The sequence below is a fragment of the Muntiacus reevesi genome, chromosome 2 (genome assembly GCF_963930625.1).
Source record: "Muntiacus reevesi chromosome 2, mMunRee1.1, whole genome shotgun sequence".
In the NCBI taxonomy this organism is placed as follows: Eukaryota; Metazoa; Chordata; class Mammalia; order Artiodactyla; family Cervidae; genus Muntiacus; species Muntiacus reevesi.
In genome coordinates this window covers 179550539-179576506 of record NC_089250.1, presented here as the reverse complement: position 1 = coordinate 179576506, position 25968 = coordinate 179550539, and the positions used below count along the sequence as shown (strand labels likewise).

At 59.4% G+C, this 25968-nt stretch overlaps 2 protein-coding genes across 5 annotated transcripts; one reads left to right on the top strand and one right to left on the bottom strand.

Moving 5' to 3' along the window:
- Positions 1-4175: 4175 nt before the first annotated feature.
- RHBDF1 (rhomboid 5 homolog 1) lies at positions 4176-23115 on the top strand. 4 transcript variants are annotated; one of them, XM_065923886.1, is made up of 18 exons: positions 4176-4323; positions 16163-16301; positions 16446-16501; positions 17352-17565; positions 17986-18195; positions 18272-18394; positions 18466-18623; positions 19075-19332; positions 19432-19543; positions 19668-19742; positions 19922-20083; positions 20820-20920; positions 21080-21143; positions 21523-21617; positions 21813-21888; positions 21957-22057; positions 22155-22308; positions 22462-23115. In XM_065923886.1, the coding sequence occupies exons 2-18, from the start codon at positions 16185-16187 to the stop codon at positions 22879-22881; spliced, it is 2496 nt and encodes an 831-aa protein (XP_065779958.1). In that variant the 5' UTR covers positions 4176-4323; positions 16163-16184; the 3' UTR covers positions 22882-23115. The 4 variants fall into 4 exon arrangements, with proteins under 4 accessions (XP_065779958.1, XP_065779957.1, XP_065779956.1 ...); XM_065923885.1 differs by having other exon boundaries at positions 16371-16501; XM_065923884.1 differs by having other exon boundaries at positions 16163-16501.
- Positions 23116-23624: 509 nt separating this feature from the next.
- SNRNP25 (small nuclear ribonucleoprotein U11/U12 subunit 25) lies at positions 23625-25773 on the bottom strand. The gene is made up of 5 exons (XM_065923888.1): positions 25593-25773; positions 25065-25155; positions 24744-24849; positions 24309-24383; positions 23625-23880 (listed from the first exon to the last, which is right to left on the bottom strand). Exons 1-5 carry the CDS (start codon positions 25632-25634, stop codon positions 23823-23825), a joined length of 372 nt encoding a protein of 123 aa, XP_065779960.1. The 5' UTR covers positions 25635-25773; the 3' UTR covers positions 23625-23822.
- Between the last annotated feature and the right edge of the window lie 195 nt (positions 25774-25968).

The window sequence follows — 25968 nt, the reverse complement described above, 5'->3', positions numbered from 1 at the left end:
ACTGCCCTTTGGGACCACGTGAGGAACAGCTCTGCCCTGGAGCATGTCCTGACCTCTCTGACTGGGTCACCCTGGCCCTGTGAGGGGTATCCACGGGGCCTTGGGGAGCAGCTGGGCAAAGGTACCAGGGCCTGTGGCGGCCGGGATGCACATGGCGCCTGGTTGGCAAGTCCAGCTGGGAGAGCCCTGGTCTCCAGCTCCTCCTCCTTCTCCTCAGACCAGCCCAGGGGCTCAGCTCCAGCGCAGGCCCAGGCCAGGACCCAGCTGTGCACCCCCACCTCCCAGGGCCCCCACAGGGACTTCCTGTGGAGGGAGGGGCAGCCTTGCAGCGCCTGCTGGAAGCCACTCAGCTGTGTGTGGCACCAAGGGCAGCTTCCTTCCGGGGCTGGGCCATGTGTCATCAGTGTGAACTTGTGAGGCAGGCCTGGATGTGACTCCCACCCTTCTTTCCTCCTCACCCGCTGCAGCCTTTCTGCCCGAACAATGCCTCCCCCTTCCGGCCTTCCTGTGTGCCCAGCCTCCCTACCCCTTCCCTGAGGCAAACTGAGGCCACAGTTGGGCCCATCCCCCTGGGGGGCCAGGGGCACGGTGGTGGCTGCTGTTTTGGATTCGTTTTTATTTCAATTTCACGAATGGTGCGTGGACCTTGTAGAAATCTCGGGAGTTCACATATTCCTTCAGGGCGTCTTATCCCCAACTTGAAGAGAGTTTTGGAGGGCAGCCCAGAGGGAGGAGACAGGCTGGAGCCAGCAGCCCCTTCTCCAGATGTTCAGCCCAAGTGCAGGGCCTTACACAACCCCTGCCCTCTCCCGCCTGCGGGGCCCCCCCCCCCCCCCCCCCCCGGCCACCACCTCCTCCGGCCCCCCACTTCCTGCTTTGTGGTCTGAGGCTCCACCGCAGGCAGGAAGTGGTGAGATGGTGGGCTGCGTGTTCCCACTGTGGCCTACAGGGCGGGCGGTGGGCTGGCTGGGGTGAGAAGCGGGTGCTCGGCAGGAGGAGGGGACTAGGGCCTTCTCCTCTGTCCCCCGTGTGCCTGCCTGCTGGGCTGGGAGAGGCTCCTTGGAGGAAGCCCTCAGTGCTCTGAAAGGGGTTGGTGCCCGGGGGGAGCTGCCCTGCATCCTGGAGGGAATGTCGGTCTCTGAGCCTTGAAAGGACAGCGGCTCCATGAGCTCCCACCCAGCACACTGCTCGTGGGCCTTCTCTCTGTGCGGGGGCAGCCGACGCTGCCAAAGGGGCTGCACTGTCCCTGAAGCTGCAGCAGGGCTGCCTCGGGCGGGGGCCTCTGTGGCCGATGGGCCTGGGGCATGCGGGCAGCCCCCGGCCGTGTCTCCCCTTCTTGGGGCTGTGCTGCCAATGCTGACCCCTGGGGGCTAGGTGCTCAGGGCCCCTTTGCCAGGTCCCGAGACATGGGGAGGGGCAGCTGCTTCAAATAGCTAGTGACTTCAGGCCACTGGCTGGCCTGGCCCACTGCTGCCTCCTCCCCAAATAGCCAGGGGCTGGTCCTGGGCTCATCCAGGCCCCCAAAGTTCAGGCCTGCTGAGCTAATTCCAGGGTGGCTGGTAGGGATGCCTCTCAGTGGTCGGGCCCCCACCCCCTCGGGTCCTAGAGTGCCATCTGCAGGCAGGGAGTGGTCCAGACACTGGCCCATCCCATCACTTGCACACATTCGAGGTGGTTGCAGTGAATTCCTCCTTCCAGGGCCTTAGAAAAGATGAAAGAGGGATGGGGAGCTGGACATCCATGTCAGGCGTGCCTCCGTCAGAGCATGGGGCAGTGAGGCTGGGTGCACGTGTCCCTGTGGCCGGGGTCTGGGCCTCTGCTCACACTGTCCTGGCGTCAGGGTCCTGCTCAGGAGGCCCGGTGGGCTGAGAACCTGCGGACTCCTGGGGTCGCCTGCCAGGGTGGATGTGGCAGCCACTCCTGTGAGGGGCAAGGGTCTGCAGCAGAGGCTGCTTGGGGTCTCATGGGCATGGTGACAGGAAGGGTCCCATGGAGGCAGCCCAAAGGAAGCAGGAGGAGGCCACCCTCTCCGGGAAGGCAGCTTGCACCCACGGAGGACGGCCCGAGGTGGTGCTGGCTGGGGTGGGAGTGCTGCGGTGGGAGGGACTGCGGAGTGGGCCCAGGCCCGGCTGAGGGCCTACTCTGGCCGAGCTCCTGGCTGCTAGGAGCGAGAGTCTGGGTCATGGAGGGGTTCTGGATGCCCTGTAGCACCTGCTGAAGGAAGACCTGTCAGACTGGACGCCCGGCCTTGGCAAGTGCTGGAGGTGAGCCCAGGCACTGGACTCTAGAGAGGATACCACCAGCTCCGGCCCTGGCAACCAGGCTGGACATCCAGGTGGACAGGGCAGGCTTACTCCTGGCAGGGTAGGGAATGCCAGGCATGGAGAGACTGTCCTGTCTCTGGCTGGGAGTCTTGCACGGACGGGGAGGTGGTGCAGCCAAGGCTCTTGGGTCACCCCCCCCCCCCGAAGGATCCTCCTGTAGCCCCTCCGAAGCTTTCATTGTCTCCCTCAACCCAAGACTTGTGTTGATTTTCCCGAGTTCACAAATGACTCAGTGTGCAGACACCGTGCTGTCCCGTCCTGCAGTGTGGACGGGCAGGCAGAGGGTTCCGTCCCTCTCCCAGGCTCCAGTGACCAGCATCTACTCGTCCACTTTATTTTCTGTGTGGCCAAGGACCAGGGCACCTTCTGAAGCCGTGCCCTGGGCTTTGCTTCCTGACCTGACCGTGGCAGCTCCTCTGTTCAGGGAGGACCACTGCCTCCTGGTCCCAGGCCAGCAAAGGGCCCCTGAGGACACATGGGGCCTCTGAGGCTGGAGGGACTGGGCCCCGTGTGCCTCAGGAATCTGCACCCAGTGGGAGGGTCTTCAGGACCTCTGGTCCCGGGTTTGCTTCCGAGCTAGCCTGTGCCCCTCTTCCACGCATGGCTCCTGGTTAGCCGGGCCCATTCTGGGGTCTGTCTGGTGGTTGTGTCAGGACAGAGGGATGCCGGCAGACTCCCTCCAGCAGCCTCAGCCGGCGGGCCACCTTGCGTCCAGCTCAGGGTGGCAGAGATGGGCCCCCCGCTGGCGGGTGAGCTCTAAGACAGGCAGAGCACACAGCTCGTGCTACCGCCTCTGCTGTGGGGCTCCAGCCTGACCGGGGGCGCCTGCTGGGGGAGCCAGGCCAGGCTCCAGCGGGCGGGGAGCTCGGGGCCCAGGAGGAGGTCACTGCTTCCGTCCTGCCTTTGGTTTGAGGGCAGCTGAGTGTAAGTAGGCATCAGTGGTCTGTTCACCTGTGTAAGTGTGTGAGTGAGCATGGAAGTGTTTACAGTTGTGTATGCGTAGGTGTGGGTATGGGAGTCTATGTAAACAGGTGTGGGTGAAGGAATACGGGGGCAAACATGAGTGTGAGTGGGTATGCTGTAGAAACTAGCTTTTGAGAAACCAAGTGACACTCAGAGAGTTGGAGAACTTGGGTTTATTCCGCCGCGGGCCCAGAGGAGTTAGCACACAAGCTCTGAGCCGTGACTGTTGGGTGTGTAGTTCCTTTATCGGGTCCCAATTCCTGGTCTGCGTTCTGTAGTCTGTTGGATACTGATGGGGAGGGAGTGGGGGACTGCCTGCCATTTACACAGACAAGCATAGTTAAGGTTACAGGGGCTAGACAATTGCAAAAGAAGGGGCAAGGGTGAGTGAGATGTTTTAGTTTCTAGAATTGGACGTTTCCATTTTCCTCAAAGCTATTTGCTGATCTAGGTGATCTAGACTATGCAAGAGGCAAGCTGAGTTACAGAAGCAGAGCATGTGTGCGTAAGTGCATGAAAGTAGGGGTATGTGTGTGCGAGTGAGGCTCGGAGGGAGTTAGAGAGACTTGGCAGCTGGGCCTTGGAGGAGGCTGGGTGTTTAGGTCCCTGTAGATATAGGGCTGTCTCCTGGACTCTCCACTCTGCAAACACAAGTCAAAGCATCTGCTAAGGTCAGGACTCACTCCGGTCCGGAGCCGGTTAATGGACCATCGGATTCGGTCCAGCTGGGCCACCAGGTCCTCCCGCTCTGACCAAGGCGCTTTCGACCCCCAGCCAGAGGTGTCCCTGCCGCCCTCCCGGAGGAGGTGGTTCTGGCCGGGCGGGCCGCGCGCATTCCTGAGCCCTGAGTCACGCGGCCGCCCCCTTCAGCCGGGCCCGCCCCCGGCGCGCACGCCCCTCGCTCCATGGCATTCCCCGGCGGACGGGCGGGCCGGACGGGCGGGCGGGGACTCGGCGCGGGCGCCCTCGGGCCGGCGGCGGCTGCCCCTCCCCACAGCCCTCAGGACCCCCGGGACCCCCGGCGCTGGCGGCAGCGGTGAGTGAGCGCGCCGGGCGGGGCTGCACGCGGGGCGCGGGCCGGGTGGGTCCCGAGACGGCGCCCGCCGCGCCGGGGCAGGTTCCCAGCCCTCCGCCGCCGGAGCCTCTCAGAGCGGCGGGAGGCTAGCCGCGTCCCGGCTTCGAGGAGTCTCCGCCCGAGACGGCCGGACTTTCCTTTCCGGAGTTTCCCGAGCTGCGCGAGGCGGAGGCGGTCCAACCCCGGATTCCTAACTCGGCGGGCTGCAAAAATAGCCTGTGGCCGAATTAGCGCGTCCAGCCGGCGGCCTGACCCGGCCGGACAGCTCGGCTCCAGCCCCCGCCCGACAGCTGAGGGTCCGGGCAGCGGGAGGGCTCGGGGTCCGGGGTGTCCCCAGGCACCTCTGGGCTGTACCCTCCCCCCGCCCTTTACGCTTTCCTGCCCGGCCTCCACCAGTGGGTGGTGTCTCAAGTCGAAACTCCAACTTGGAGGGTGGGACTTCTGGGTAGGACTTCTGCGGATCGTCCCAGCCGTCCTCCCTCGGGATGGGAATAACTTCCGCAATAGCAGTAGCTGTGAAACTGGGGGTGTGGGGAGGGACTGACCCACCTTCAGCTTCACAATCCTGCCTCTTGACACTGGAGGCTGCGGGGCATCTTCCGTACGTGTGCGCAGTGGCCAAGAGGAGCAGGCCAGGGCTTGAGCCTGCAGCCACTATCTGATGCCTGGAAGCAGGCCTTCTCCTGGCTGGGGAGATGGCTGGACCCCAGGTGCTCAGGACCCTGGGTTGGGGGGCCTGGCTGCCCACCCTGCTGGGGGCCCACCTGTCCCTGACCAGAGATCCTCTTCGCGGGGGCACAGTTTGGGGGTGTGTGTCTGTGTATCCGGGTGAGCGAGGTCTGGATCTGGAGGCCCTAGCCCTGTACTGGGAAAGGTCCCCCAACCCCCACTGGGGACTTCCTGGCAGACGAGATTCAAGGATGAAACTGGCTTTTCAGGTTTGGCCCAACTAGATGCTGGGTTATCCCCACTCTGGTGGGGCCAACCCCAGCCCCCTTAGCCCCCACCCAGAGGTTAGGATGACCTAGCAGGTGGCCGGGGCCCAAGGGCTCCCTGAGGCTGAGCCCCTGCCACCGGGTTATTTTGGGCAAGCTGGGTGGGTCCTTTTCCTTGAGAAAAGCAGGGGCTACTTAGTAGGGCTCGTAGTGGGGTGACCCTGGATGAAAGGTGCCAGGGCCCCAGGCTCCCTCCCAGAGCGCTCACCGAGGGCCCAGACCTGGAGCACTGCAGTGCAAGTGTTCCCTGTCCAACATTCGCGGGACAGCCGGCAAACCGTTGCCCTTGGCAGTGCATAGTCCAGGGGACCGCATGGTTCAGAGGGATCACCCAGGTCGTGATCCCCCCTTCCAGGGCCCCCCTCAGGGTCTCTGGACTCAAGCTGTTGCTCAGGGCACTTCCTGTAGCTCGTCTCCCCAGCTATGAGGGGCTCCCCCTGCCTGCCCACCCCTCCCCAGCTCCGGTTCCTGTGACAGGATCTACTTTCAGCCCAAGGATTGGATTCCTTAGCGGCTGCCTTTTTCTGGGTTGGGTGTGTGAGGGTGGCTCCCTCCTCCCTGAGTTGAGATGCTCCGGGTGGCATGGGAGTCTCAGAGGGGCTGTTGGCCCTCCCCAGCCTGAGGATCCCAGATGGTCTGCCCTCCCCGGGGGGGCATGGCCCCCTCCCCAGCTCCTGGGCAGATATGGTCCAAGGCTTTGAACTGCCTGGAGGCTGGGTGACCGCAGGTGGTGACCGGCCTCTCTGAGCCTCAGTTTCCTGATCTGTAAGCTGGATGCAGAGGACCCCTGCAGGGGTTGTGACAGGTCAGCAGGGCTAGCCAGAGTCAGGTTTGAGGCAGGTGTGCCAGGCTTCTGCTGGCTGAAGCCTTTTCTGTTCCAGTAGTACAGTTCAGGGGGTGGCGTCCCCTCTGGTGGCCTCGAGGGTGCTGTCCCCCAGCCGCAGTGTCCTGGGCAGGGCCGCTGAGCCCAAGGCTGTGTGGGCACTGGGAGCACGTTGTGGGGCTGGTCAGGAGCACTTCTGGGGCTTCTGACTGGTGACAGGCTGCTCGTCTGTCCTCTGTCCAGGCCTGTTGATGGGGTATGGGTCTTTCCACTCCACAGCTTGAGGCAGGTTTGCAACCTGACTCCCGAGGTTCAGTTAGATCCCAGATTGTCACACCCAGAACCTGTTATAGCGCGAAGTCCCTGCCCTACCTGGAGCTGGCCGTGTGGCACGGGTCCCCTGACCTTTCTGAGCCTGGTGCTTCCCGATCCCAGGGTGTGTCTGCCCTGTTAGGCCCAGCTGGGTCACAGGCTTTAATTGGTGACCAGTGACCCCTGGGCCATCTGTGTCTGCCGAGCCTTTGGGCAGCGCCTGGTCATAGGGCCATGCCCCCTTTCCTACATCACCCTCGCAGGGCAGTCCTTTCAGGGCTTTCTAAAGCAGGGAGTCTCCTGTGGTTCTGGCTGGTGCCCTACAGGTTCATCTGGAGTGACAGCTGGTATGGGTGCCTGGGGCGCAGGGATCCGTTTTCCTCCTAGAGATGGCACAGGGCACCGAGCAAGCCAAGGGCCAGGTCTCAGGTCTGCCCTGCTCCCTTCTGAGCTTCATATCTTCCACAGAAAAGTGGAGGGTCACTGGCTGGGGGTGAGGAGCGTGAGGGCCTGCCCAGGGTCATTCCCAACAAGATGCCGTAAACAGACGAGGTCAAGAGGCTCAGGGGAGCTGGCTCATTTCCGCTTTGCCAGCGTAGCACGTGGTGGAGGACCAAAGTCAAAACTCCCAAGGGAGACCTGGGTCTGGGCATCAGACTCTGGGTCAAACGGAAGACTGAGGGTCAAAGATCAGGGCTCACAGTGGGAGGTCAGAGGAGCTGGCTTCTCCTGGGACCACACTCTGGTGAGCTGGGGTCACGTCGGGGCGGGTGTCCTGGGGTCACGTCGGGGCGGGTGTCCTGGGGTGGGGCCATTTGCTGCAGCTGACCTTGGTGACTGGTGGTCCCTGGGGCAGGGTCAGCCCCAAGCTTGTGGTTCTGGTCCCGAGGCCAGGCCACCCGCTTGGCCTCCAGATGCCCCTGGTCAGCGTTGTCCTCCAGGCGTGCAGGGCAGGCCTCAGTGCAGAAGCAAAGGCTCCAGCTTTAATCCAGCTGTGGCCTGTCCAGGCCTGGGTGGGCAAGAACCTCTCCCCATCTCCTCTGGCTTCTTGGCTACACCTTTCCAAACCAAGCCCCTCTGAAGGGTGTCACCCAGGTTGTCCCACGCCACACGCTCTGATACGCTCTGCTCTTGGGCTCTCCTCAGGGAGCTCCCCACAGCCGGCAGGCGTCACTAACCTTCTCCTTTCTTTCTTTTTTAGTTGAAGTACAGATAACTTAAGGGCTTCCCTGGTGGCCCAGAGGGTAAAGCGTCAGCCCGCAATGTGGGAGACCCGGGTTTGATCCCTGGGTTGGGAATATCCCCTGGAGGAGGAAATGGCAACCCACTCCAGTACTCCTGCCTGGAAAATCCCATGGACAGAGGAGCCTGGTGGGCTACAGTCCATGGGGTCGCAGAGTCGGACACGACTTCACTTTCACTTTCATAGATGACTTAGAGTGTTATATTTTTTTTAGGTCCAGTGTGTTTTTTTAAAAAATACTTATATTTGTTTGCTTATCTTTGCCTGTGTTGCCGCGTGGGCTCTTCACTAGTCGCGGCCGGCGGGGGCACTCTCCTATCGACGTGCACGGGCTTCTCACTGCGGTGCCTACTGTTCTTGTGGAGCATGGACTCTTCAGAAGCTGCGGCATGTGGACTTAATTGCTCCACGGCATGTGTGGTCTTCCCGGGTCAGGGATCGAACCCTTGTCTCCTGCACTGGCAGGCAGAGCCGTTTCTGAATCTGCTGCTTCTTGAGCACTTGTGTGTCCCAGGCTCTGCTGTGGCATCTGGATTTGAGAGGGGAAGGTTCAGGCTCGCTCAGGGTTACAGGTAGCAGAGGGAGCTGGGTCAGGACCCTGTCTCAGGCCAGGCTCCCACTCTGTCTCCTACTTCCCGGGCCCTCCCGGGCCCCTGCCCAGGACCTCCAGGGGTCATTGCCAGAACAGCTGCAGCTGCTCCTTGGGGGCCTGCCCCCTCCCGCTAGCCCTCTGCCTTGCTGGTTCCTGCTTACAGTGGCCCTTGTGGTGGCCCCCAGCCCCCCAAGCATCACCTCGTGCTCCTGAGCTGCTGTTGATGTGCCGTCCCTCCCCGCGCTTCCTTTGGCCTGTCTGGGAGTCCCTGGTGGGTCTGGGCCCGAGGGTGCGGCCGTGAGTGTCGCTGGTGTGAGTCAGATGCCGTGACCGTGGCAGGCAGGCCCTCCCTGGGCTGAGGTCTCTCCCTGTGCTGGGGGCTGCAGACAGGGGTGCTGTTGGGAGACCCCTCCCCCCCAGGGGCCGTCTAGGAACAAGAGCCCCCTGTGTGCCCAGGGAGACCCAGACACTGAGCCACTGTCTCCTCTGGGCGGGTGCTGTGCCCCCTTCCAGCCCAGACTCTTTGTCCGGCCTGGGCCTGTCCCTCCCCCACACCCTTGGGGCCCACTCTGGAGCCACTCCCAACCCTGCCTGTGAACCCCACCCGCTTGAGGTCCAGAGTTCGGCATGGGTTGAGGGGGGCGGGGGGTACGGATCACATAGGGGGGGTCAGGCCGGGAACCCGCAGCTCCGGGGGCATGGAGCCGTGTGGCATCCGGAGCACCGTCCAGCCTCGGCCCCAGATGCGGCGGGTGCTGGGGGTGGGATTGGGCACCTGGAGGTCTGTGTGTCCAGGAGGGAGCTGGAGTCTTCCTCGTGAGAGGCTCCTGTGTCCGCTGGCCCTGGCTGGTGGGGGCAGGGGGTGCCTGGCTCCTCTCTGTGCCCCCCGCCCCCTCCCACCTCCTCCCAGACCCCAGTGAAGGGGGATCTTTAGGAATATCCCGTCACTCCATATCCCGTCACCCCACCTCATGGGGCCTGGCCCCTGTTAGCCCACACTCTGAGATGCCCGGTGGCCACTGAGCCGTGGCTCTGGAGCAGGCCTGCCCTGGGCACTGTGGGTCTGGTGTGGCAGGATGGGAAGCACATGTGTGGCTGTGCTCCCGACCTAGCCAGGGGGATCCAGGCCCTGGCAGGGTGACCCCCATGGGCAGAATGTGTGTCCTGGGGGAGCTGGCTGTGAGGAGGGGCCTTGGAGGGTCACAGGTGTGGGTGGTGGTGCGCGCCCGTCAGCGGGCAGGGGCTTCTGACTCTCCTGAGTGGAGGACCATCTTGTGGCACCTAGACGTTCTGGGTGTGTGTGTGGAAGCTTCTGCAGGGGTCAGTCTCCAGCACGCCGCCTGCGGGTTCCTCTCTGAACCTCACAGTAGCCTCACCAGGAGCGTATGAGGCTATGTGAGCTGTGGGGTAGGGTGGCGGGGCCAGGCTGATGGTACAGGGCTTCCTCTTGAAATGCTGAGGGGTCCTGTCCTATCTGGCCCCTCCTCACAAGGCCCCAGGGGCGCAGCACCATCTGAGCGGTCCGATTGCCCGGGTCTCCAGCTGGCAGCCCCGGCCCAGTCACGGCTCAGAAGGTGACCCAGGGTATCGTCCCAGCCCTGCAGCTTCTGAGCTCCTTCTGTCTTCCCAACGTCCTAGTACTGTCTGAGATTCCATCACTGGTGCTCAAGACCAGTGTCCTGCCCACAGGGCAGCTCACAGTCTCCCGGATCTGTGGAGGGGGGCTGGTGGATGACGAGGACGCTGCCTCCCAGGACGCTGACTTGTGGCCTGCTTTGCCACAGCCGTGCAACTCTGGGCTGGGTGGTGGTGTGAGTTGGACGTTGGGAGTTGGTCTCCTGGTTCAGACCCCAGAGGAACTCAGTTCTCAGTTAAGATGCCTTCATGTCAGACCTGCCTTCAGGTCCATAGCGAGCTGGTGGAGGCTCCGAGCAGGGTCCCTCCCCTGGTCTGTGCAGAGCCAGTAGCAGCTGCATCTCTAGTTATGTGACCTTGGGCAAGGCCAGCATCCCTTCCTAGGCCTCAGTTTTGCTATGTGTAGTCTCCTCTCTGTGTCTCTCCAGGCAGTTGAGGGGGAGGCTCAGAAGTAGAGGCTGTGTCTCGTGATGTTGGTGCATGAGCTGCAGGCCCCACAGGTCAGAATCTGTCAGGGTCTGGGGTGCTTTGAGAGGCTGAGAAAGTGAGAGTCTCCACAACGCCCCTACTCCCCGTGGCCTCGCTGCACGAGGACGCTCTCTGCTTGTTGTTGTTGCTGAGTTGCTAAGTCATGACTCTTTGTGACTGCAGCATGCCAGGCCTCCCTGTCCTTCACTGTCTCCTGGAGTTTGCTCAAATTCGTGTCTATTGAGTCAATGATACCATCCAGCTGTCTCATCCTCTGTCACCCGCTTCTCCTATTTCCTTCAGTCTTTCCCAGCATCAGGGTCTTTTTCAGTGAGTCGGCTCTTCCCTTCAGGTGGCCAAAGTATTGGAGCTTCAGCTTCAGCATCTGTCCTTCCAATGAATATTCAGGACTGATTTCCTTTGGGATGGACCAGTTGCTTCTCCTTGTAGTTCAAGGGACTCTCAAGAGACTTCTCCAACACCACAATTCAAAAGCATCAATTCTTTAGTGCTCAAGCTTCTTTATGGTCCAACTCTCACATCCATACATGACCACTGGAAAAACCATAGCTTTGACTAGACGGACCTTTGTTGGCAAAGTGACGTCTCTGATTTTTAATATGCTGTCTAGGTTGGTCATAGCTTTCCTTCCAAGGAGCAAGCATCTTTTAATTTCGCAGCTGCAGTCACTGTCCACAGTGATTTTGGAGCCCAAGTAAATAAAGTCTGTCACTATTTCCACTTTTCCCCCTTCTGTTTGCCATGAAGTGATGGGACTGGATGCCATGATCTTACTTTTTTGAATGTTGAATTTTAAGTCAGCTTTTTCACTCTCATCTTTCACCTTCATCAAGAAGCTCTTTAGTTCTTCTTGGCTTTCTGCCATAAGAATGGTGTCATCTGCATATCTGAGGTTATTGATATTTCTCCTGGCAATCTTGATTCCAGCTTGTGATTCATCCAGCCCAGCATTTTGCATGATATACTCTGCGTATAAGTTAAATTAGCAGGGTGACAGTATGCAACCTTGATGTTCTTCTTTCCCAGTTTTGAATCAGACTGTTGTTCCATGCCCAGTTCTGTTGCCACTTGACCTGCATACAGATTTCTCAGGAGGCAGGTAAGGTGGTCTGGTATTCCCTTCTCTTAAGAATTTTCCAGTTTGTTGTGATCCACACAAAGGCTTTAGCGAAGTCAGTGAAACAGAAGTAGATGTTTTTCTGGGGTTCCCTTGCTTTCTCTATGATCCAATGGGTGTTGGCAATTTGATTTCTGGTTCCTCTGCCTTTTTAAAATCCATCTTGTACATCTGGAAGTTCCCATACTGTTGAAGCCTAGCTTGAAGGATTTTGAGTATTACCTTGCTATCATGCAAAATGAGCCAATTGTATGGTAATTTGAACCTTCTTGGGCATTGCTCTTCTTTGGGATTGGAATGAAAACTGACCTTTTCTGGTCCTGTGGCCACTGCTCAGTTTTCCAAATTTGCTGGCATATTGTGTGGTACACTTTCATAGCATCATCTTTGAGGATTTTAAATAGCTCAGCTGGAATTCCATCACCTCCACTAGCTTTGTTGGTACTGGTGCTCCCTTAAGCCCGCTTGACTTCACATTCCAAGATGTCTGGCTGTAGGTGAGTGACCACACCATCATGATTATCTGGGTCACCAAGACCTTTTTTGTACAGCTCTTCTGTGTATTCTTGCCACCTCTTCTTAATCTCTTCTTCTGTTAGGTCCTTATCATTTCTCTCTTTTAGTGTTCCCATCCTTGTATGAAATGTCCTCTTGATATCTCCAGTTTTCTTGGAGTGATCTCTAGTCTGTCCCATTCTACTGTTATCCTCTTTTTTTTTGCATTGCTTTCTTATCTCTCCTTGCTGTTCTTTGGAGGTCTGCATTCTGGTGGGTATATCTTTCCCTGTCTTGCTTGTCTTTCACTCTTTTCTTTGCTTAGCTATTTTTTCTATATACTTTCCTCAGACAACCACTTTGCCTTCATGCATTACTTTTTTGGGGGGATGGTTTTGATTACAACCTTCTGTACAATGTTATGAACCTCTGTCCATAGTTCTTCAGGCAATCTGTCTATCAGATATAATCCCTTGAATCTGTTTGTCACTTCCACTGTTTAATCATAAGTGATTTGATTTATGTCATATTTGAATGGCCTAGTGGTTTTCCCTGCTTTCTTTAATTTCAGCCTGGATTTTGCAATAAGGAGCTCATGGTCTGAGCCACAGTCAGTTCCAGGTCTTGTTTTTGCTGACTATATAGAGCTTCTCTGTCTTTGGCTGCAAAGAACATAATCAGTTTGATTTTGATGTTTCCCACCTGGTGATGTCCATGTGTAGAGTGTTTCCAGGCCCTGTGGTTCTTCTCTGGGGCCAGGGAAGCAGACTTGCTGGAAAAGTGCTGTTTTGTGAAGAGGGAAGTAAGTGCCAAGGAGCCCTGCTTATGTGGCTGCTGCCTCATGGTCCCATGGCTGGGCTGGGGTGGACCACATCAACCCCTCAGTGCTGGGTCCTGGGCCCTGCCCCTGTGCCCAGGGGAATGGAGCTTAGGCTCAGTTCAGTTCAGTCTCTCAGTCATGTCCGACTCTTTGCGACCCCTTGAACTGCAGCATGCCAGGCTTCCCTGTCCTCCACCAACTCCTGGAGCTTGTTCAAACTCATGTCCATTGAATCGGTGATGCCTTCCAACCATCTCATCCTCTGTCATCCCCTTCTCCTCCTGCCTTCAATCTTTCCCAGCATCAGGGTCTTTTCTGAGTCAGTTCTTCACATCAGGTGGCCAAAGTTCAGCTTCAGCATCAGTCTTTCCAGTGAATATTCAGGACTGATTTCCTTTAGGATGGACTGGTTGGATCTCCTTGCTGTCCAAGGGGCTCTCAAGAGTCTTCTCCAACATGACAGTTCAAAAGCATCAGTTCTTCGGCATTCAGCTTTCTTTATGGTCCAACTCTCACATCCACACATGACTACTGGAAAAACCATAGCTTTGACTAGATGGATCTTTGTCAGCAAAGTAGTGTCTGCTTTTTAATATGCTGTCTAGGTTTGTCATAGCTTTTCTTCCAAGGAGCAAGCATCTTTTAATTTCATGGCTGCAGTCACCATCTGCAGTGATTTTGGAGCCCAAGAAAAGAAAGTCTGTAACTGTTTCCATTGTTTCCTCCATCTATTTGCCATGAAGTGATGGGACCAGATGCCATGATGTTTGTTTTTTGAATATTGAGTTTTAAGCCAACTTTTTCACCGTCTTCTTTCACTTTCATCAAGAGGCTCTTTAGTTCCTCTTGGCTTTCTGCCATAAGGATGGTGTCATCTGCATATCTGAGGTTATTAATATTTCTCTCAGCAATTTTGATTCCAACTTGTGATTCATCCAGCTTGGCATTTTGCATGATGTACTATGCATATAAGTTAAATAACCAGGGTGACAATATACAGCCTTGACGTACTCCTTTCCCAATTTGGAACCAGTCTGTTGTTCCACGTCCAGTTCTAACTGTTGCTTCTTGACCTGCATACAGATTTCTCAGGAGGCAGGTAAGGTAGTCTGGTATTTCCATCACTTGAAGAATTTTCCACAGTTTGTGGTGATCCACACAGTCAAAGGCTTTGGCGTAGTCAATAAAGCAGAAGTAGATGTTTTTCTGGAACTCTCTTGCTTTTTCAGTGATCCAGAGGGTGTTGGCAATTTGCTCTCTATTTCCTCTGCCTTTTCTAAATCCAGCTTGAACATCTGTAAGTTCTTGGTTCATGTACTGTTGAAGCCTATCTTGGAGAATTTTGAGCATTACTTTGCTAGCATGTGAAATGAGTGCAGTTGTGAGGTAGTTAGCTCAGTTGGTAAAGAATCTGTCTGCAATGCAGTAGACCCTGGTTTGATTCCTAGGTCAGGGAGATCCACTGGAGAAGGGATAGGCTACCCACTCCAATATTCTTGGGCTTACCTTGTGGCTCAGCTGGTAAACAATATCCCTGCAATGCGGAAGAACTGGGTTTGATCCCTGGGTTGGGAGGATCTCCTGGAGAAGGGAAAGACTACCCACTCCAGTATTCTGGCCTAGAGATTTCCATGGATTGTATAGTTCATGGGGTCACAAAGAGTTGGACACGACTGAGGGACTTTCACTTGGAACATTCTTTGGCACTGCCTTTCTTTGGGATTGGAATGAAAGCTGACCTTTTCCAGTCCTTGGCCACTGCTGAGTTTTCCAAATTTGTTGGCATATTGAGCACAGCACTTTAACGGCATCATTTTTTAGGGTTTGAAATAGCTCAGCTGGAGTTCCATCATCTCCACTAGTTTTGCTCTTCGTAGGGGCTTAGGGTGGCGCTGAGCAAAGCGCAAGTAAGTCCAAGTGTTAGTCGCTCAGTCGTGTCTGATCCTTTGCAACTCCAGGGACTGTAGCCTGCCAGGTTCCTCTGTCGATAGAAAAATTCTCCAGGCAAGAAGACTGAAGTGGGTAGCCGTTTCCTTCTCCAGGGGACCTTCCCCACCCAGGGTTCGAACCCCGGCCTCCTGCCTTGTGCATATTCTGTACGGTCTGCGCCCCACAGGGAACTGCTTTGCAGACGTTTCTTGGTGTGTGGCGCCCCCTGGTGGTGACAGCAGCGCTTCCACTAGGTGGTTTTCAGGAGGTCCCGGGACTTCCCAGCTGGTGCTAGTGGTAAAGAACCCCCCTGCCAGTGAAGGAGATTTAAGAGGCGTGGGTTCAGTCCCCGGGTTGGGAAGATTCCCAAGAGGAGGGCACAGCAACCCACAGTATGCCTGGAGAATCCCATGGAAAGAGGAACCTGGCACCTTACAGTCCGCAGGGTCACAAAGAGTCAGACACCAAAGCAGCTTGGCACGCACTCAAGCACCTGGCTGTCGGAACCCTCGGCCTCTGGGAAACCATGTGGTCCCTCCTCAGAGAGAGGGAGGGCCCCTGCACCCTGTCGTGGACATAGTGGGCCTTCCGTCTCTGGAGCAGCTGTCATGGTGGCTAGGATACTGAAGGCCACTCTGGGATTCGCCCTGTGTACAGACCAGGCTGGCTCCTCAGCCCCTGCGCTTCCTCGTGCTTCTGCCCCGGCCATCCCCTGTGTGGGCAGCAGCCTGCCTGTGGCTGTGCTCTCTGGATCACGCTGAGAGTCTTTACTCTGATGTAAGGCTTCTTCTTACGTCAGAGTAAAAGGCTCTGCTTCACAGCCTTCCCGGGCAGGCAGCTGTCATGTGCCGTTTTATCCCCGTCATACTTTGCAACCTTTAGCACAGTGTATATCCACGTGGGCTTCCTGTCTGTCTGGACTTCTGCTCCAGCACAAAATAGGAACTTTGTTTTGGATTTGTTTCTCCACCAATGAGTCCTGAGCACCTGTAACTGGCTCATAGTGGGTCCTGAACTGTCTGTCACATGAATGTGTATCGTCTGGGGACCCAGTGTGTGCCTGGCCATGTCTTGAGATGTAGAGACAGGCAGTGAGCCCGTGGGTGCTGAGCTGTGCTGGGGCCATCTCTTCTGTTTATCACTGACCCTCCCTCCTCCCGGGCCTGGGCCTGCGGAACCGCAGAGACCTGTCCGTGTTGTATTTTGACCGTGCCGCATGGCTTTGGGATCTCCGTTCCCTGACCTGAGATTGAACCCAGGCCCATGGCGGTATTAAACTGCTGTGTCCTAACCCCTGGGCCAGCGGCATTTCCTCTCACACTGTTACTGAGTAACACACCATGCCCCCAGGCCCGCCTGGTCTGCCTGAACCATGGGCGAGGCCCGCAGGGACAGCAGCAGCAGCCTGCAGCACAAGAAACCGCCGTGGCTGAAACTGGACATCCCGGCCGTGGTGCCCCCAGCAGCAGAGGAGCCCAGCTTCCTGCAGGTAGGCCCGGGGCAGCGGGGGCTGCAGGTCCAGCCCGTCCAGCGCCCTCACCAGGACCCCGTTGCCCAGCCCTTGAGACGCCAGGCATTCCTGCGGAGCGTGAGCATGCCGGCCGAACCCACCCGCGTCCCTTCACCCCACCAGGAGCCCCGGCGGCCGGCGCTGCAGCGCCAGATGTCCATCACGCAGACCATCCGCAGGTACTGGGCTGTCCTGGCTGCTTGGGGCAGGCGGGGCCCTGAGGCAGAGGCAGCACACAGGGTCCCTTCAGGCCCGGGGCTGGGAGTGGGCCGGGGGCCTTCTTGATCTTGCCCCTGCATCCCCGCTCCCCTGCTCTGGGGCCGGCTGCCGTCGCCTGCGCCTTTCTCTGCCCCCAGCACCTGCTCTCTCCTCTCTGTCTCCCCACCCAACGCTCTGGCCCCAGACAGCCACCGGGTGTGCTCTCTGTGCGTCCACACTCTGCCCCCGTTGGGCCCCCTGCTGCCCGCAGGGCCCTCCCGCAGCGCCTGTCTCTCTCGGTCCCTGCTCAGGTACCGTGGGCAGGGCAGGCGTGTGTTGGCATCCGCGAGTGTGAGCATGGCTTGTGGGCTCCCGGAGCTGGCGGTGTTGCTGGTGTCCCCAGGGCTCCTGACGGCAGGTGCAGCAGCGTTTCTGCTTGCATGTCCGAGGGCTGTGGGCAGCCCGCCGCAGGCTGCCGCACCCGCTTCCTGGGTCCTACCATGTGCCAGCCCAGCTGCTGCTTGTGGCCACGCTCCGTCTGGCTGAACTCTGACCTCTGTCCAGCCTCAAGGATGGCGTGAGGGCATGTGTGAAACACTCACCCGTTTCACCCAGGCCTGCTGTCTCTGGTACTGGTGGCAGTCTGGAGTTGGCTGACTGTGCGGGGGTGGCCAGGGCTGGAACCCTCTTCTCCCCTTGATCAGCCACAGCCCATCTGGGACCCTGGAGGGTCTGGAGGCCTGCGGCAGGCATGCCCAGGGGGAGCGCCTCTGAGGCCCGGGCCGGGGGCGGGGACAGCCGGGCGACCTCGCTGACCCCCTCCCCTGGCAGGGGCACGGCCGACTGGTTTGGAGTGAGCAAGGACAGTGACAGCACCCAGAAGTGGCAGCGCAAGAGCATCCGCCACTGCAGCCAGCGCTACGGGAAGCTGAAGCCCCAGGTCATCCGGGAGCTAGACCTGCCCAGCCAGGACAATGTGTCGCTGACCAGCACCGAGACGCCGCCTCCTCTGTACGTGGGGCCGTGCCAGCTGGGCATGCAGAAGGTACGCCCTCCCATGGGTCCCTCACGCAGCTCCTCTGGGCAGGGCCGGGGACACAGTCAGCCAGAACAAAGGCGGTCCCTGGGAGCTCCTGGATTCAGATGGTGGTCGGCTGCTCCTGTAAAGGCTCCTAAGATGCTCTCTGGGGTGAGGGGCTCCTGAGGGAGGACAGGGACCTGGGACTGAACCTTGGCCAGAGTCTGGACGCGGAGCATCCTGGGATGGACAGCACTGTAACACAAACACAGGTGGAGAGGGGGCCCTGGGCGCACTGGGCTCGGGCCAAACCCACTCAGCTGTCCAGGGGCCCGCTGGGTGGGGGGTTGAGCAGCAGCTGTGTTCTCCACAGTGGGGTCCAGGGTGGGGAAGGAGACCCCTTGGCCAGACCCAGCCCCAACTCCGGCATCTCCTCCCCTCCTCCAGATCATAGACCCCCTGGCCCGGGGCCGGGCCTTCCGCTTGGCGGATGATGCCGCCGACGGCCCGAGCGCCCCGCACACGCCCGTCACGCCGGGTGCCGCCTCCCTCTGCTCCTTCTCCAGCTCCCGCTCCGGTTTCAACCGGCTCCCGCGGCGGCGCAAGCGCGAGTCGGTGGCCAAGATGAGCTTCCGGGCAGCTGCTGCGCTGGTGAAGGTGGGTGCAGGGGCCCAGGTAGGGTTTGGGGGCGGGTTGGTTGCATGGAACCGCGTGCTTACTCCCTTGCTGGCAGGGTCGCTCGGTTAGGGATGGCACGTTACGCCGCGCCCAGCGCCGAAGCTTCACTCCTGCCAGCTTCCTGGAAGAGGACACAGCTGACTTCCCTGATGAGCTGGACACGTCCTTCTTTGCCCGGGTAAGAGCCTGGCGCCATCACCCTGACCCCTCTGCCTGAGCTTCCCACGCTGACCGTGCGTATTTGCTCAGGAAGGTGTCCTCCACGAGGAGCTGTCCACTTACCCAGACGAGGTGTTCGAGTCCCCATCGGAGGCAGCGCTTAAAGACTGGGAGAGAGCCCCAGAGCAGGTGGACCTCACGGGCGGTGCCCTGGACCGCAGCGAGCTGGAGCGCAGCCATCTGATGCTGTGAGTGCCTCCTGGCGAGCTCCGTGGGGGAAACGCCTCCCGGCTGTCAGGAGCAGTTGCTCAAAGGCATGAGGCCCAAGGGGATCCCCGGAGGGGGTCATCTCGTGGACTGGGAACACAGCTTGGTAACTAGGTTTGGGGCCCCCAGGGCTGGGCACCATTCAAATTGGGCTGCTCATCCCTGGAAGAGGATGGCCGTCCCAGAGCCCACAGCCTGGAGAGGATCCAGTGGGCGACGAGGTGGCGTCAATACTCGCAGATATAGGTCTGACCCCACCTGCCTGCCATCCCGGGAGTGACTCCGGCCGCTCTGCTTCTGGTCGGCGGGGCTGACTTCAGCCTGTCGCACATGGGAGCAGGACAGACTCGGAGGGTCGTCCTGGCCCCGCCGGGGATGGACTGCAGTGTGTGGGCGCTCTGGGGCTGGCGGTGACAGTGCCCCCCTCCCCAGGCCCCTGGAACGTGGCTGGCGCAAGCAGAAGGAGGGCGGTGCAGCGGCCCCGCAGCCCAAGGTGCGGCTGCGGCAGGAGGTGGTGAGCACGGCGGGGCAGCGGCGGGGCCAGCGCATCGCGATGCCGGTGCGCAAGTTGTTTGCCAGGGAGAAGCGGCCGTATGGGCTGGGCATGGTGGGCCGGCTAACCAACCGCACTTACCGCAAGCGAATTGACAGCTATGTCAAACGCCAGATCGAGGACATGGACGACCACAGGTAGGCCACGAGGGGAGGGGTTTAGGGCAGGCACGACTCCAGGTGGGCGCGGGTGCTCCAGGTTGGGGATGGCGCCTCTGCTGACGCTTTGCCCCGCAGGCCCTTCTTCACCTACTGGCTCACCTTCGTGCACTCGCTCGTCACCATTCTAGCCGTGTGCATCTATGGCGTGGCGCCCGTGGGCTTCTCACAGCACGAGACCGTAGACTCGGTGAGCCCCAGTGCCCGCCGGGTGCCCTCCCGGCCCTGCCCTGCGAGGACTGGACTCCCTCCCGCCCACTCTGACGGGAGGGGGCGCGACCGAGCTCTGTCTTATCTTTCTTTCCACCTCCCAGGTGCTGCGCAACCGTGGAGTCTACGAGAATGTCAAGTACGTGCAACAGGAGAACTTCTGGATCGGGCCCAGCTCGGTGAGGGCGGGGCAGGGCGGGGCAGGGCGGGGCAGGGCAGGGCGGGGCAGGGCGGGGCAGGGCGGGGCCCGGTGAGGGGAGGGCGGGGTGGGGCGGGGCCCGGTGAGGGGAGGGCGGGGCGGGGCGGGGCCCTGAGCTCCCCGAGGCCCAGCTGCAGCTGCCTGTCCTCCTCCCCGCAGGAGGCCCTCATTCACCTGGGTGCCAAGTTCTCACCGTGCATGCGCCAGGACCCTCAAGTGCATAGTTTCATCCATGCTGCGCGCGAGCGCGAGAAGCACTCGGCCTGCTGCGTGCGTAACGACCGGTCTGGTTGTGTGCAGACCTCGGAGGAGGAGTGCTCGGTGAGTATCCGCCCGCAGCTCAGTTGGCACCCTTGTCTGCACCTTGTTTGTTTCCTTGGGACTTCAGGCAGAGCTGGTTGAGTTGTCCTAAAAACCTGGTTCTCAGCACACGATGCCAGCCGGCTGTGCAAGGCCCCTCGCCTCAGCCTTTCCTTCTTATCCCATCCCTCCTCCATCTCCCGCTGCTCCCCCTGCAGACTGTGTGTCTTTAATTTTATTATTTTTTTAAATGGCTGACCGGCAGGGCTTGGGGGATCTTAGTTTCTGGACGAGGGATCCAACCCAGGCCCTGGCAGTGAAAGTACCAAGTCCTAACCACTGCACCACCAGGGAATTCTGCATGTTTTTAATTTGGGTGTGGCCTTCCCCAAAACTTCCATCTTGTTTTTGGGCACCTGTCATAACTTTATGTAAGTGGTATTGCCTTACTTTTCTCACTAAATTTTAAACAGTTTCATCCAAGTTTTTATCATCTTATGTGGAACTCCCAGTGTGTACCAGTTGCCTAATTTTGGGCACCGGTGGTTTCTGTTTTCAAGCTAATAAGAGCTATGCTGTTGAACTTACAACAATCTCCCAACATGCGAGCAGTTTCCCGAGTGCAAATTCATGGTGGGGCTGCGGGGCACGCGGGTGTGTAGAGCCAGAGGGAGGAGCTCAGGGTCTCTGACCCCAGCCTCCGGGAGACAGTGGGATGGTGGGCTCTGACCAGGGCTGAGCCTGTGTCCTCCCGCAGTCCACGCTGGCAGTGTGGGTGAAGTGGCCCCTGCATCCCAGTGCCCCAGACCTTGCTGGCCAAAAGAGGCGTTACGGCTCTGTCTGCCACCAGGATCCCAGGTCAGCCCTGCTGCGACCCCCACCTCTGTTGGTCCCTATCTCCCTTGGGAGTGGGGTGGGGGTGGGGAGGTATAATCACTCTCCTATTGCCCAGTAGGGCGGGAGGGTGCTAAGCCAAGGGCACAGAGCGGGGTCTGACCACATCCTGGGTTCGTGCAGGGTGTGTGATGAGCCTTCTTCTGAGGACCCCCACGAGTGGCCAGATGACATCACCAAGTGGCCGGTGAGCTGGTGTGGAGGGGCTGTTCGGGAGTTACCTTACTGTATTGGGGAGGAATCCACACCTCATCCATCAGTGATGCCAGAGGTCTCCCCTGAGGGACCACCACATTTTCAGATGCTCTGCCCTGGCCTTCAGCTACCCGGTCCATCCACTACAACCTCCCTCTCTAAGTAGAACCAGGTGGAGCCCTAAGAGTCAAATGACATGATGCCAATTTGACAGATGCCCTAACTGAGGCCCAGGGTTTGTGACCTGCTTGAGGCCAACAGGGGCCTGTCTCCTACCCTAGGAGCCTGTCCATCTCTGCTCCAACCAAGCATGGTGTGGGGCCCAAGGTTAGGGGTGACCTTGACCCAACTCATCCCCATTTGTGACCCAGATCTGCACCAAAAACAGTGCTGGGAACCACACCAACCACCCGCACATGGACTGTGTCATCACGGGCCGGCCCTGCTGCATTGGCACCAAGGGCAGGTAGGGGTGCCCTGGTCCTGGGCACAGAGCGTTGCCCTCGGGCTGAGGCCTGCTCCTGTATCCAGTCCAAAACGACCCAGGATCCTGGGGGACTTGGGGTGAGGAAGGGGCCAGACCTATCCAGGCCAACAAGGTGGGCGAGTGGGGCCGAAACCTGAGCCTGGGAGTCCTCCCAGCTCTGGCCTGACCTTCCAGGTGTGAGATCACCTCCCGGGAGTACTGTGACTTCATGAGGGGTTACTTCCACGAGGAGGCCACACTCTGCTCCCAGGTAGGCCTCTGGGGAGGGCCCCTCCCCATGCTGCGGCCGTGGCGGGCGCTCACTGTCCCTCTGCACAGGTGCATTGCATGGACGATGTGTGTGGGCTCCTGCCCTTCCTCAACCCCGAGGTGCCTGACCAGTTCTACCGCCTATGGCTGTCCCTCTTCTTGCACGCTGGGCAAGTGACACCACGTGGGCTGTGGGGGCTGGGGGGGAGGGGTCCTCGGGACCCCAGGACTGGCTGGTCAGCGCTCCTTGCTGCCCCCTCCCCACAGGGTCCTGCACTGCCTGGTGTCCGTCTGCTTCCAGATGACCGTCCTGCGGGACCTGGAGAAGCTGGCGGGCTGGCACCGCATCGCAATCATCTACCTGCTCAGCGGCGTCACTGGTAACCTGGCTAGCGCCATCTTCCTGCCATACCGGGCTGAGGTAAGGCCGCCCGCCCCACGTGCCGCCCGGCAGACCCGCGTCCCTGCCGTGCCCCATCCCGCCTGGGGCTCCTGTCCCGATCCACTCTGGGCCAAGGGAGGGGGGTGGGCGGCCAGCTCCCGCCCACTGGCTCAGGGTCACCTGCACCCCCAGGTGGGCCCTGCCGGCTCGCAGTTTGGCATCCTGGCCTGCCTCTTCGTGGAGCTCTTCCAGAGCTGGCAGATTCTGGCACGGCCCTGGCGCGCCTTCTTCAAGCTGCTGGCTGTGGTGCTCTTCCTTTTCACCTTCGGCCTGCTGCCCTGGATCGACAACTTTGCCCACATCTCGGGCTTCATCAGTGGCCTCTTCCTCTCCTTTGCTTTTCTGCCCTACATCAGCTTCGGCAGGTTTGACCTGTACCGCAAGCGCTGCCAGATCATCGTCTTTCAGCTGGTCTTCCTGGGCCTGCTGGCCGGCCTGGTGGTCCTCTTCTACTTCTATCCCATCCGCTGCGAGTGGTGTGAGTTCCTCACCTGCATCCCCTTCACCGACAAGTTCTGTGAGAAGTACGAGCTGGATGCCCAGCTCCACTGAGCCGGCGGGCGTGGGGCTGTGTGCCCACGGCCGGAGCCAGGACTGCGGCTCAGGACTCTGCCCAGGAGCCCTGCTTCCCACACACTTTGCTGTGTTCACTGCTGTTGAACCCCTTGTGCTTCCGGGCATTTATCACACTAGTTCCCGAGATTACCTTCTAACTAGCCTTCTGACGACCACCTCATGTGGCCAATAAACAGACTGGGAGCGTTTTAGCTGCCACTAACTCAACCAGACCTGCCACCTCCTTTCTGGTTTCCGGCTGGGTGCTGTGGAAGGACGTCCTTCAGGCCCCAGGCTTCCCACCCACAAGTTCCCAGAACAGGGCATTCATGTCAGGTACACCTCCCAGGGAAGTCCTCGGCCAGGAGCACACACCCTGTCCCCCTTCTTTAGAGTGACTGGTAGGTGACAAATGGACAAGGGCCCAGGATTATCACACTCCCCACGCACACCTGGAAGCGGCCCACAGCAGCCAGGCCATGTCCCTTTCCAGGAGCCAGGCAGCCACGGGCTGAAGCTGGAGGCCCTGACCAGGCCGGGCTCATACGCCCTTGTTTCCCACAAGTAGACACAGGGCTGGCACTCTGCTTTTACTCCCTCCTCACTGCAGAGACGACAGGACAGGTGTGTATGGCTTGGGGAGTGGGATGGCCAAGGGCTAAGGTACAGCATCCTGATGGTGTGACCGCCGGCAGGGTCCCCGCCTGTGCCCCGCCAATGGGGACATGACTTTCCAAACCTCAAAGCAAACAGGGTTTATTCTGTACACAGGGCCAGGCCCATAGTCCTGGGATTAGGGTTCACTTGAGAGTCCAGCGAGTCCAGCTGGGGTCAGGCTCTCTCCCACCCGTCTGAGGACAGGGCACAGTGGCCCAAGGCTTCCTTCTGCCAGGGAAGAGATCAGCCGCCCGCACACAGAGCTGTCCAAGTCTGGAGATTCATTTCTGTCTCAGCTTTTTGATGAAAGACACCTCATCCCGATTCCGGATACCATAACTGAAAGAGAAGGACAGGCACAGAGTCCAGCCTACAGAAGGGCCATCTGTGACTCCTCCTCTGAGGCTTGTGCGGAATGAGAGAGGCAAGGCAGGAAGAGCGTGGTGTTGGGGAGGTGAGGAGGGGGCAGGGCCATGCTCCTCCACCATGCACACTCATAACCCTCTCTCCTAGCTCTGCAGCCTGAACTGCCACAGTTCCTCTGCCTCCTGTCCTCTGGGCAGGGAGGCCTCCAGGGAGTTCCTTGCAGGACAGCCTCAGTCCAGTCAGGGACTCTCCTGGTCTCACACACTCCCCAGGAATGGATTTAAGACCCCTCGTTTCTTAAGAGCCTCTGGAGGAAACCCCGGCCCTATGGCAGAGCCTGGGGAACAAGAGGGCCACAGATCACATAGCTCCCTGTAGCTCAAGACGGAGCCTGAACTTACTCTCGGAGTTTCTTCCGGTCTTCTGTGAGCTTCTCTCCCGCGGAGGTCAAGTGGTATGTCCTCCACACGTAGGACCTACAGATGGGAATTCAGTAAACCACAAGCAGGGTGATTCAGGAGGCTGAGAGCACTCAGGCGAGGAGCCGGCAGCAGCTCCTCTAACCAGGGAAGCCACGTCCAGACACACTGGGCACGCCCTAAGGTGTCCTCATGTGCAGCTACCCAGCTGCCCGTGTGGTAATGCAGAGGAGAAGCAGTTGGGGCAGGGCCCGGAGGCACAGGAGCACCTGCCCTTTTTAAAGGCTCGGGACAGGGCGCTCGATGCTCTAGGTTGCATCCTGAGCAAAGCCCAGGAGATGAAAAGGCTCGTTCGTGTCTAGCACGTCCTCCCCATCTCCCAGGAAGGGCTGAGGGAGGAGCCGAGGCTCCACTCACCAACTGATGTGCTGAATGCCTCCCTCGCGCTCCTGCCTGAGCTGCACGTATCTCTGGATGGCCTTCTTCAGGTCCAGGACTGTAGCGTTCTGGACCACAACCACAGCTGCACAAGCGGGAGAAGATCCCCAGAGTCAGGTGGCAAGAGGAGAGCCCAGAAGCTCTGTTGAGTCCTGTTACTTCCCAAAGCTCAAGTCTGGGCAAGTGAGGGTGTGCCCAACAGCCCTGGGCACAGCCCGGAGTTTCCACTCACCAGCCCTGCTAACATCCTCTCCTGTGAAGGTTCAGACTGCTCGGCCTGAGGGGGAGGGCAGCACTTACGCATAACTTCTCCATCCATCTTGCACACTCGGACTGTCATTGCTTGGCCGTATTCTAATGCTATTTGGGAATTAACCTCTTCTAAAGTAACCTGGAAAAGACCAAGGATGTAGGTGGGAGCTCTCTTCACCACCCTAAACAACAAAGACAGACAAGATGACAGCGTTTATGAAGTTAGGCAGAACCTTCCTGAAGTCTGAGGAGAAAGGAAAACTGGGAAACATTGATCTTTCATTTTTTACTTGAAAATTAAATTATTTTTGTTTATCCCAGGCTTCTGCACACCAACTTTAGGTTGTTTTTTAAAACACTGCTGACATGTCAAGTGTCCTAACTAGTCGGTTTTTCGGTGACCCTTTAAATTCCGCGCCCGAGGCCAGAGCCTCGCTCGCCTCCAGGCCCGGCAGGAGCCTAGACGCTCCGCTACGCTCGGAAACGCCTTCCCGAGGCCGAGGCCGCAAACCCCAGGCCCCAGGGTCCGTCCGCGCCCCGACCCCCGCCCGGAGGAACGACGCGGCCCTCGCACACCTGGATCGGAAGGTCGCAGAGCAGCGGGTCCTGCACAACCATGGCCAGGCCCTCCTGGAACACGTCCACCGCCTCGGAGTGTGGCAGCGCCTCCTCCTCATCCTCCTCCTCGTCCTGCGGCTCCGGCCGCGCAGCGACCCGCGGCTCCTCCAGGGCGCCGGGTTTCCAGCCGACTCCGCCGGCACAGCCGCTCCGCCCGGTAGAGGCGGGCGCGCATGCGCCGGGCCGGCCACCATAGCCCCGCCTTCGAGGCGTCGGTGGGCGGGGCCACTCGGGGACCAATGAGAGATGAGTTATTGGGAGCCGGCCCGCCACTGCCCTCCCTGGGGGCGGGGAGGCGGCGTGATTATTGGTGGGCTGGCAGGGAGAGGCGGGA

Bases quoted from the DNA above. Each gene is read 5' to 3' on its own strand.
- RHBDF1 (XM_065923884.1), top strand. From the start codon at position 16,185: ATGGGCGAGGCCCGCAGGGACAGCAGCAGCAGCCTGCAGCACAAGAAA. The intron at 16,502-17,351 runs GTACTGGGCTGT...CTCCCCTGGCAG, and splicing joins ATCACGCAGACCATCCGCAG to GGGCACGGCCGACTGGTTTG. The intron at 21,889-21,956 runs GTAGGCCTCTGG...CCCTCTGCACAG, and splicing joins AGGCCACACTCTGCTCCCAG to GTGCATTGCATGGACGATGT.
- SNRNP25 (XM_065923888.1), bottom strand. From the start codon at position 25,634: ATGGTTGTGCAGGACCCGCTGCTCTGCGACCTTCCGATCCAG. The intron at 25,156-25,592 runs GTGTGCGAGGGC...GGTCTTTTCCAG, and splicing joins TCTGCGACCTTCCGATCCAG to GTTACTTTAGAAGAGGTTAA. The intron at 23,881-24,308 runs GTAAGTTCAGGC...CTTCTCTTTCAG, and splicing joins GACCGGAAGAAACTCCGAGA to TTATGGTATCCGGAATCGGG.